The sequence below is a fragment of the Pteropus alecto genome, unplaced genomic scaffold (genome assembly GCF_000325575.1).
Source record: "Pteropus alecto unplaced genomic scaffold, ASM32557v1 scaffold161, whole genome shotgun sequence".
In the NCBI taxonomy this organism is placed as follows: Eukaryota; Metazoa; Chordata; class Mammalia; order Chiroptera; family Pteropodidae; genus Pteropus; species Pteropus alecto.
Genome location: NW_006432943.1, coordinates 6,537,532 through 6,548,269, shown reverse-complemented (window position 1 = coordinate 6,548,269; position 10,738 = coordinate 6,537,532). Strand labels below are relative to the sequence as shown.

The 10,738-nt window shown below is 33.9% G+C and overlaps 1 protein-coding gene across 1 annotated transcript in view; it reads left to right on the top strand.

The window, feature by feature from the left end:
• BMP2K (BMP2 inducible kinase) overlaps positions 1 to 10,738 on the top strand; it is a 109,333-nt gene that overhangs the window by 81,192 nt on the left and 17,403 nt on the right. Inside the window, exons 12-14 of the mRNA XM_015586071.2 lie at positions 688 to 786; positions 1,430 to 1,614; positions 5,670 to 5,827. Coding sequence (XP_015441557.1) covers positions 688 to 786; positions 1,430 to 1,614; positions 5,670 to 5,827 — 442 coding nt within the window. The remainder of the gene's footprint in view (positions 1 to 687; positions 787 to 1,429; positions 1,615 to 5,669; positions 5,828 to 10,738) is intronic.

Here is a 10,738-nt window from a genome sequence, read left to right as displayed (position 1 = left end):
TTAGTTTTTTTTTTTTTTTTTTGCCTGGGTTGGTGTGTATGTGTATGGTAAAGGGTGATAGAGTTAGGAGAGACATAGAAAGAATGACCATAAGTTCTGTTCTGTCCTTTGCCTCACCACAACCTGCAAATTTCTAGTTTCACTAAACTGTTTTTGATGTAATGACTGCCACTATCATCCTTTCATCATTTCCTGAAGTATTTTTGAGCCAGTTACATGTATGACACTTCTCATGGGTGTCTCCCTCCTTTTCTTGACTGTTAGACCTAGAGTGGTGGGTAGTTAAGTAGGTGGTGCCCTTGGATGACTAGAAGATATTATTGAAGCGGAGGAGATAGAGGAGAGTGGGAATTTACTGTAATGAGGCCAGGACACAAGTCACTTCAGGGTCTTCATCAGCTGGTAAATGTGTTTAAGTTTAGGCTTTCCCTCCAACATTCTTAAACTGTGTTGGAAATGGTTTTAGCTGAATCTGTTATGTTTCACTGATAATTCTGATACCATTTCCAATAAGCGCATGTAAAGTGTAGCCATTTACTGACAAATAATTGCTTACTGACTAATACATTGGTATTTGGACTACTGAGTACCCAAATTATTGTTACAGTAAGATCAATACTTAAAAAAAAAAGACTGGCACAAAAAAAGGCATGAGTAATATTGATGAAATTATCTTTCTCATTATAGTATCAACATGCAATGCAGCAGCAACAAATACTTCAGCAACAGTTTTTAATGCATTCGGTATATCAGCCACAACCTTCTGCATCACAGTATCCTACAATGGTAAGTGTTATGTAATTTCTAGAGATTTCTCTCTGAATATACTATTAGAATTCACAGTGTGAATGCCGTTATTCAGAATTTAATAATTCAGTCAATCCAAGTGAGTTAATTACATGTATTTTATCAAAGCCAGTCATGTACTCTCAAGCAGGTTTAAATTGGGCTGAACTATAGCACTGCAATTTGGTACCTTGTAACTGACTGATAGTATTTTTCTCTTATCTCGTAATATAAGGGAAATGATCTATTACCCATGATCTTTTGTCATACATCCCTTTCACTTAGCAAATGTCAGTTAAAGAAAAAATAAACTCAAAGGAAAATTGCATTTGCTTCAGAGAATAGTTTGACCTCTCTTATAGTAACCACCATACTAGAGACTACTCTATTGTCTTTTTCTTAATATGTTTAAAGGAGGATTTTTGAGTCCTGCCAAGTGAGCCTAGCTTCACAACTTCTTAAATAGATTTTTCATCTTGCTGTAGTTTTCTAGTAGGGAGCTGCCCCTTCAAATATAAATTATTTTTCAAGTTTATGATTTTGTTGCCAGTATGAAAAGAAGGAACATAGTGAATGGATGTGAGGCTGACAGTGCTTTAGTGACTTTGAGCATTGTTTTATATAACAGCATTTCTTGTTACAGATGCAGCAGTATCAGCAGGCTTTCTTGCAACAGCAAATGCTAGCTCAACATCAGCAGTCTCCACAACAGGCACCATCCGAATATCTTACATCCCCTCAAGAGTTTTCACCTGCTTTGGTTTCCTACACTTCTTCACTTCCGGCTCAGGTTGGAACCGTAATGGACTCCTCTTATAGTGCCAATAGGCAAGTATTTTTCCAGTGAATGCAAAGGAAATTATTGTAGAAGTAGGTGTAATGGTGGAGTGGAATCCCTAAATGGCTTCTGAATAATGTAGAGTCCATCTTTCTGTAGAGCTCCCCCTTTTCGCTTATGAGTCCTCTCTGGCCCCTGTGCTTCACCATCCTTCCTTGCATTTCTGCTAGCTAATTTTGCTAACTGCTGTTTGCAGGTAAGACTTAGCAGCATCCAGCAGCATTTAAGGTTAAGAGAATTATGGGCTTATATGTTAAGACATTTGTAATTTAAGTAGAAACAAAATCCTAACAAGCCACTTTAGTAGTTTAAAAAAATAATCCTTTCAGACAAGTTAATTTTTTCAACTTAGATGTTATTTTTAATTAATTTGATAACATTTACTCATAAAAAATATCAAATTTGGTTAAATTTAAACAGGTAACAGTTTTTTTAATGCATCATTTTGTTCTTTTTTGAGATAAGATACAACGAGCTTATTGTTACCATAACATAGTTAGTTGGGAAACTGTATTTTGGTTATTCAGATATGTTGATTAGTAGAGTTTTGCATGGCTAATTCATATTGAAAGCATTATATTATAATAAAGAACAGTGATACAAATTTTCTCAAACAGATTTGACATGAGGACTGTTTCAGGATTTTGTAATTAAGAGTCTATTGACCATTATGAATATTTCCTAATATATTTAGATATGTAGGAGGAGGTAGCTGTTACAGCTTTGGTGACTGGAACACCAAAGAAGTTCTTGTACAACACAGTTTCAAGATGTGAAACATTAGCTGGGAAAAGGTGTCTGCAGGCTCTGGCTGGGAGTTGAGCATGAGAAACAGCAACAGCAGCAGTGTACTTGTTCACTGAGCATGTCAGGAGAGGATTAAAGTATACAGTTTGCTATATATCCCTCTCAACCTCTGTGTTTAGGTGAGGGATTGAGGGAGAGAGAGGGAGAGAGGGAGAAAGAGATAGATGGGTAGCAAGGGAGGAAGGGGAAAGAAACTGATTTATTTAAGTGCTTTCTTAAATAAAAAATTGAGGTGCATGAATTAGGACAAGTATGTCTAAGTGGAGAGCAGGGCTGGTTTAAAGATCTGGATCAGTATTTGCCAAACTTCTTTGTCATCTACCTACTCTAGTTGTAATTTTTTTATTATCCTACATAGCACTTTTTTCTTTAATAAATTAATAGTAGTATTGTAAATAATAAAGTTAAATAAGATTATATGTTATAAACAAATTAAAGCCACTAAAATATACTTTATGAACTACCACTAGCAATCTAATAAATTTACAGAAAGGACATACCTGAAAATAAGTTCCCTAGGGATAAGAATGGAATAGTTTTATTCTTCATTAAAAATAGAATATTCTGCTTGATATTGTTTAAGATACTGATGACACTGTTGTATTAATTAAGTAATTGTTTTTTTTTTAATGTTGATGTTAACTAGTGTTAAAAAATAATGATTTTATCTAGTGTATGTGGTTGGAAAATGCAAAAATATTGAACTGTCATCTCTGATACAGCATGTATACTTTTGTTACACTTTGCATTTTAAAGGATTACCAACCTCTGGAAGTAAAGTTGTGTCACTGGCCAGTCATGAATCGGAAACGTGAGAGAATTCATGTTAGAACTTCACAGTATAAGTACTGCCTAAACATCTGATTAGTTGTAGAGGAAGATGAGTATCTAAAGATTGGAGGCACACATAAGCACACGAGGTGCTGATACTGCTAACTCATGTGAATTACTGTAGCATTGTCTACTTAAATCTCATCTCTACTGATGCTGTTCATGAACTCACTATGTGATATGCTAAATATTCTTTTCTAATCTCTGTGCAATTTTAAAATTAAAAAAAAGTATCATTAAAAATATATTGCATACCCTAGTTTGGGAAATATTGGGTTGGGTATCTGTGAAAGTGTATAAGACTTCTTTTATGCCACTCATGTGACACTGTGTATTGAGGCAAATGGGAAGATGGAGCAGGAAAGGGGTGATGGTTAGGTGGGTAGAAACAATTATACACTGGGCAAATAGATCTTAGGAACACAGAACTTCCCACAGGAACATTGCTTTAGCCTCACTTGGCGCCTCGGTGCTGCTTCTCTGTTATTATTCCTATTTAATGTCAACCTTTATATAAAAGATTATATGTTAAATTTTTACAAAATTTAAAAGGTGATTTGTAAGCAAATATTCCTCCTTATGACTACGTCAGTGGAAGGTAAAAATTGGGGTTAAATGTTTTGACTCTAAACATATAAGGGACATTTGAGTAGAAGATGAGAAAGCAAGTAGTTCTTAGAAGGAAAGGGAAAAGGTCACTGTCTTGGTTAGCAGGATTATTTCCTTTTATTTCCCACTCAGTCTTCTGCTCAAATTTCTACCCTCTACTGTGTTAATATATCTTTAGTATGAATATTAGAGAGTATACCATGTTGTATTCAAATAATAAATATAAATACACATGATCTTCTTATGATACAAGTCACCCTGTTGTATTAGTTATTTGTTGTTGCATAATAAGTTGCCCTAAAACAATGATAAACATCTCACACACTTTCTTTGCAAGCTCAGAAATTTAAGAGTGGCTTAGTTGTACAGTTATGTCCAGGGAAGGGTCTCTCATGAGGTTACAGTTGAGATATTGGCTGCAGTTGCAGTCTGCTGAAGGCTTGGCTGGTGCTGGAGATCTGTTTATAAGATGTCTTATTCATAGCTTTGGGCAGGAGAGGGAGGCTTCGGTTCTCTGCCACATGGATCTCTTTGAAGGGCCACTTGAGTATAGTCTATTCTCTTTGGCAAAACTATAGACTGTTTTGAACAGGGAATCGTTTATTCTGGTTTCTCTAAGAATGAATGGTCCAAAAGAAAGGGCAAGAAAGAATCTGTGATGCCTTTTATGCCTAGTCTTATGACACTGGCACTTCTGTCCTATTTCATTTGTTAAAATCAGGTCACTAGATCTAGCCCACATTCAAGGGCAGAGAATTTGGTTCTACTCTTTGAAGGGTGGGGTATCAGAGAACTTGTAGGCATATTTTCACACCTGTTTAAACTGTAGGTTAAGGCATCCCCCCACCCCCCAATTGAGTTACAGTCTACCAAGAAGAATCTATTAATTCATCTCAGGAACAAGTGGAGGACAAATCAGATAGGGAATTAGAAAGTTCTGTAAGAGATCATGACAGGCAGGAGGGGTAATGCTCATTTTTCTTAGTTTTGAAAATCGTAGAAGATAGTTTTGGAATTAGAGATGGAATTCTGTCAGGAGTCAGGCTTAGATTTTGGCAGTCAATGCATTCCCAGAGTGAGTTCTAATCTGAATTATATTTATTATTAAGATACCTAAGCTATGGTTACTAAAAAAGACTATCTTCTTATTGAGTAATTACTGTTTATTCTTCTCTAATTTTCAGTAAGTCTTTAAACATTCCATCCTAGGCTCAGCTACCTTGAGGGGGCTTAGATTAAGGGATTAAATGAGCAACTTTTGCCCTCTCTTCCTTTTAAAGACCTGTGTGGTGGCAATAGCAGTTAACTCCCAATGGGGAAGGTAAATTTAAGAGGATGAGTCAAGACTTGCAAAATTGAGATACTTCTTTAGGAATTTGATATGCAACTGATTTTTACTTTAAGACTTACTCACTATGATAATAATAGTTAATATATATTGAGTGCTTACTATTTGTTTTTTTTTACCAGACACTGTTCTCTGTACTTTATGTGTATTAAATCATTTAATCTTCCCTGTAATCTTATGAGTTATAGATACTGTTACTCCAGTTTTACAGATAAGGAGGCTGAGACATAGCGAGGTTAAGGTATTTGCCCAAGGATACACAGCTAGTGACCTTACAGAGGCTATTCAGATCCCAGGTGGTCTTCCTCTCAATCCCTGTCCTTATCTGCTATCTCCATCACAATACAATGATCTCCTTCTCTAAGCATTTATAAAATATGAACTAGGGCATTTGAAAAATTTAATTTTAACGTTTTTTGCTTCTTTTTCCTCTTTTAATTATTACTATAGGTCAGTTGCTGATAAAGAGGCAGTTGCAAATATTACACATCAGAAGAACATCAGTAACCCACCTGATATGTCAGGGTGGAATCCTTTTGGAGAGGATAATTTCTCTAAGTTAACAGAAGAAGAACTGTTGGACAGAGAATTTGACCTTCTAAGATCAAGTAAGGGACACTTGAAGGCTTATTTTGCTTCCCAGTAAAATAACAGCTCTATGATTACTCAGCAAGGCCAAAGACTGTTTTCAGGGGGTAAATAGTAAATTCTTTTTGCGCATTTGAGGGCAAAATCAGGCCATCTTCTTTTACATGTGCTATCAAACTATGTTGTGTGCAGTAGAACTCAATTGCTTGATAGTAGTTATTAAACCCAAGATTGCTGATAATATGCTGATTCCTAACACTTAAATACTGCATATCTTCGAATGTTAAATTCAGAATATCTCCAAAACTTGGAAAATTAATGTTCAAATAAAAAGGGAGACATTAGTATCTTGCCTTACTAGTCATTTTGCAGCTCTATTTTCTTGTACACTCAATAGAAGATATTGTGGGTCTGAGATGCCCTTTGAAAGTGCCTGAAAGAAAACATGGGCTGCTACATTATGTTAATGTTTTGTGATGCCCCTTTACTGAGTGGTGACACGAAAGGGCTGCTTTGTTGTCCTGATATGGCAAAAGTTAAATAAATTCTTTTCCACTTTAACTCAGATATCTCAATGTTTTTACTTTTCTTAAACTACTTAATTTGTCAAGCCTCACCATACATATTTTAGAAAAGTTCTTTTTTGGAAACAGGATGTGCGGAGTGTTTTGAGGAGGTTGCCAAGTAGGAGGAAAAAGCTTCTGAAATATGTAGATAGTTTTCAGATTTCTAAAGCTTGTGTGTGTGTGTGCGCACGCGCATGCCAGTGTGCATGCATATACATGCACGCACATCCAAGTGTTTTTTCCCATTTTTACATGTGAAAAGAAGGTCTTAATAGTCCCTAGTTATAGTCCCTAGTTTCTATTTTATTTTAGGTAACTGGCCTTATGAGAACATTTATTAGATGAAATGCTTTGTTCCAAACTGGTATATATTTTATGTGAAGTTTTAAATGCCCTGAATTAATGTGAATAGTTGTTTGAGATTTAAATTTGTACTTTACATATTGGTTATATGATTATGAAAAGTTAATTTGATGATTAAATGCAGATATAAAAATGAGTTCTGAGCCTTTAATAAAGGTCTGTTAACTTTGGTAAAACCAATCTTACATCTTTTTATTAAAATTCTTTTTTTAAACCACAACTTTTTTGTTTGATATTTTTCCTATAATTTATGTTGAGTGGCTGGAAAAGCAAGGTTTTAAAAAAGGAAATGAAGCATCCTTTTTGGGGGAATGGCAGGGAGACAGGGGTAACTAGATCATTATAATTTATAGGATTATTTTTAAAGCAAACAGTAAAATTAAAATATTCATGGTATTCTGACTGTGACAGTAACCAAAGGTTTGCTAAATCTGTGTTTTCTACTCCTTGGGTAAAACATTCTCTTTAAAAAAAAAAATCAATTTATGGAATGGGTAAAGTGTTCACATTATTTTGACCTTATAAAAATGTGTTATTCTGAGCTCCCTAGAATTTGTAATGACACTAAAGTTTTATTTACTTCACATAGGCAAGAATGGCATATAAATATCCATGTATACATAACTTCATAAAAATTTGGTTTAACATGTAAAATTCTTAACCAGCTATTCGCTTTTAAACTTCAAGGTCAGATAACATATGTAATATGTGTATGTACTTGTGCACACATATGTATGGCAAAGAAAGTTCAGACTTCATTGCAGTTATGGAAAGATGTTATATTTCAAATGAAAGTGCAGGAGGAACTTTATCTGAAGGTCAGACTTGGAGCAACTCATCCATTTGGAAAACTGCCTAGATGGTCTCTGAGCTATCACAATCACTGTCACAAGCTGATGCACTTAAATTGGCAGATAACACCAGCAAAGATGAATGAATTCTGATCCCTGACAATGCCTTTTAACTAGGTCGTAATCTCAGTAAAGTCACTTAACAGCTGTCTCACTTCCTCATTAAAAAAACTGAGTATAATGATGCTTACCTCATAGGGTTGTAAGAAAATTAAATGAAATAATGTCTTTAAAGAGCCTGGGCACTCAATAAAATGCCACTTTTTCTTTTCTCACTTTCTGTATAAGTCTTTAGGCGCTGGCTTATGGGTTATTGCTGTTTAACCAGCATTGAAAAATTTGAGCTATCAGGTTTCTTAGCTGGCAAGTAAAAAACAAAATTAGAAGGGGCTTTGTAGCAAATACATCGATAGCAGAAGTGACAGGAAACAGCAAGGAAAGGGATGGAAAGATATGTTTTTCTCTTAATAATTGATAGTCATAATATTGGGGTTCAAGAGAGGTGAAATATCTTTAATAAACTTTATAAAGAAATCAGTAATGTATTCCTCACAAAGTTTTACTTAACTGTAATAGTCAGTCATCTCTATTTCACCCACAAGCAGTAAGGTATCTAATATTTGATCTGGTTTCTAGGTCAGGTTGAAATTACACTGATGGGCAAAAGACCTCTTCCAGAATCTTAAGAGTTGCATTAGAAAATTAATAGTGTAATGAAAATTGATTGTTGGTCATTACTGGTTGGTTCCTCTGTCCCTAGCAATGCCCCCAAAATAATAAAGTATTGATGCATTTGAAATATCAAATTCACCCTTTTTTCTCCGGGCAGCTGTTTATCAACAGTTTTCAAAGTCCTTTCTAAAATAATTTATATTTGGTTTATGAGATGCTTTCCAGTGGGAAACTGAATACCTTTATGTGTGGCCCTTAAAAATATAGCCATTGCCCATGTAATCATTGTTCAGAATAATATATTCCTATTACAGATTTAATTTTAAAACGATACATGGTTATTTATTAAGAGAAAAAGAAAAAGGATATGGTGTCGAAGAAATACTTCACTTGTGTGTAATATCCCGAGAGTAATTTTAAAATCATATATTTTGAGATACTGAAATTCCAATATAGTAATAATTGGTAACAAAAACTGGTTTTTAATGATCTTTAAGAAAACAATTGATTTTATATACCAGTTGACAAAGGGATTTAACATATAAAATAAGCCAAATTCTTCTTGCTTTTGCTTTCAATGTAACTGAATATTATTTATGGGTCAGAACTTTTTCACTTGTTCTATTTAAGACCAAAACATTAAATCAGAATTGAGCATTATTAATAAAGCTGGTCACATTTTAAAAAGTTTAAGTGTGTATTTTTCATTGTCTATTGTACCAAAGCATCCCGATTAGTATGTAAACTTTAGAAATCTAATTGTCATATATTTAATATATTAAACACTAATTAGAATGCAGGTATTTGCTTTGGGAAAAATTTTAACTTGCATTTGTTTGAATAATTGTTTTACATGTTAATGAAAAGTAATAATGGAATATTTTCTTGATGGTGGATTTATTATTTAAATAGATATAAACATCTGTATATAGAGTTGGTAAAACATTAAGTCTCACCATTTTAAGCTAATACAGACCTGTTACTGTTCCATCAGTGTAGAATAACAGTTTCAAAAGTATCAGATGAAATCTGTACTTTTAAACCTTATTTATTGGCCGTTGAAGCCATTATTCATATAAGCTGCTGAATTAACTTTTTAGAGTAATTAATTTTTTCCTGATATTATGGAATATACTTTGATTCTAGGATTTTTAAGTCCTGTATTTTTGCCATCTGTATCAATTAAAATTCTTTAAAAGATACTGTCTTTATTCATCAACACAGTTCTTTTGGGGAGGTGGGAAGAGGTAAGCTTATATTGGACAAATCAAACTCAAGTTTCTCTCTAACGCAAAGGAAACCAGTTATTTGAAAATGGAACTTAAATACATTTTAGAGGTGACTATGTATTTGAAAAGTAACTTACTATTTCATTAGTTTTTGTTTATAAGTAACTGAAAATTTAAAATAGTAATATGTGTATTTATTTTGTATTTTGTGCCCTGGGACCCAGAATATCATGTGAACTTTGGAAATTGGAATGATTTTTTTTAAACTCCTCCATGGAAAAATGGATTCTATGTTTTGTAGAACAGTGAGAACATGATTAATTTTATAGTGACTTTATCCCAATTACTGTCACAAGCAGATAAATGAACTTTGTATAGAACAGTGTCTCCATATTTTTAATTATGGGAACCCCCTATATAAAAAATATTAATTTACTCCCGCATGATCATGTCTGTACTTTTGTCATAAATACATGGTACTATTTATGCATTTACTATGAATTCATCCACCATAGATTGATGGAGATAATACACCAGTGCATGAGAATTCAAGGAAACCATTGGTACAGTAGTTTATAAACCTGGAGAATATGTTAAAATGTGGATTTCCAAGCCCCTACCCAGATAATCTGATTCATTAGGTCTGTGGTAGGGCCTGGGTAACTATGTTTTATATAGGAATACTGGCAATTATGATGCGGATGGTTTAAGAAGGAAGTTTTATGCTAAGTACCTATACCACTCCCTTTTTCCTTTGTCTTCACTCTTTTGTGCACTAGAATTTGGGAGAAGAAGAAAGAATTCGGGAGTCTAGGAGGACTGTGATAGAAGGAGCAATCCTTGATTTTAAAGTTACTCTATAAATGCATTCAGGGCCTGATGACATTGGCAACCACCTGTGTGATTCAGTGACTCTTAGGCCTCTCCTTAAAGTTTGATTATGGCTTCCTACCACAATAAAGTAAAAACCCTTGGTTATATATTCTTCAACCTTATTTTTTTCATAATGATGTTGAGACTAACTTATCTTTAATAGGCATTGGACAACAAAATACATAAAAAACTTTTTTCATGGCACAATCAACATTTGTTACCGATTTCCTGAATTAAGTATACTGTTAATATCTTGAAAAAGAACACCTAAAATAAATTTTCATTGTTATCCATTGCAGTTTTGGATTTGAAAAGTAGTTCTTGTTTTGTTTGTGCATAAATCGTCAGATGTGTTTCCTTAACAAAATATTTAATAG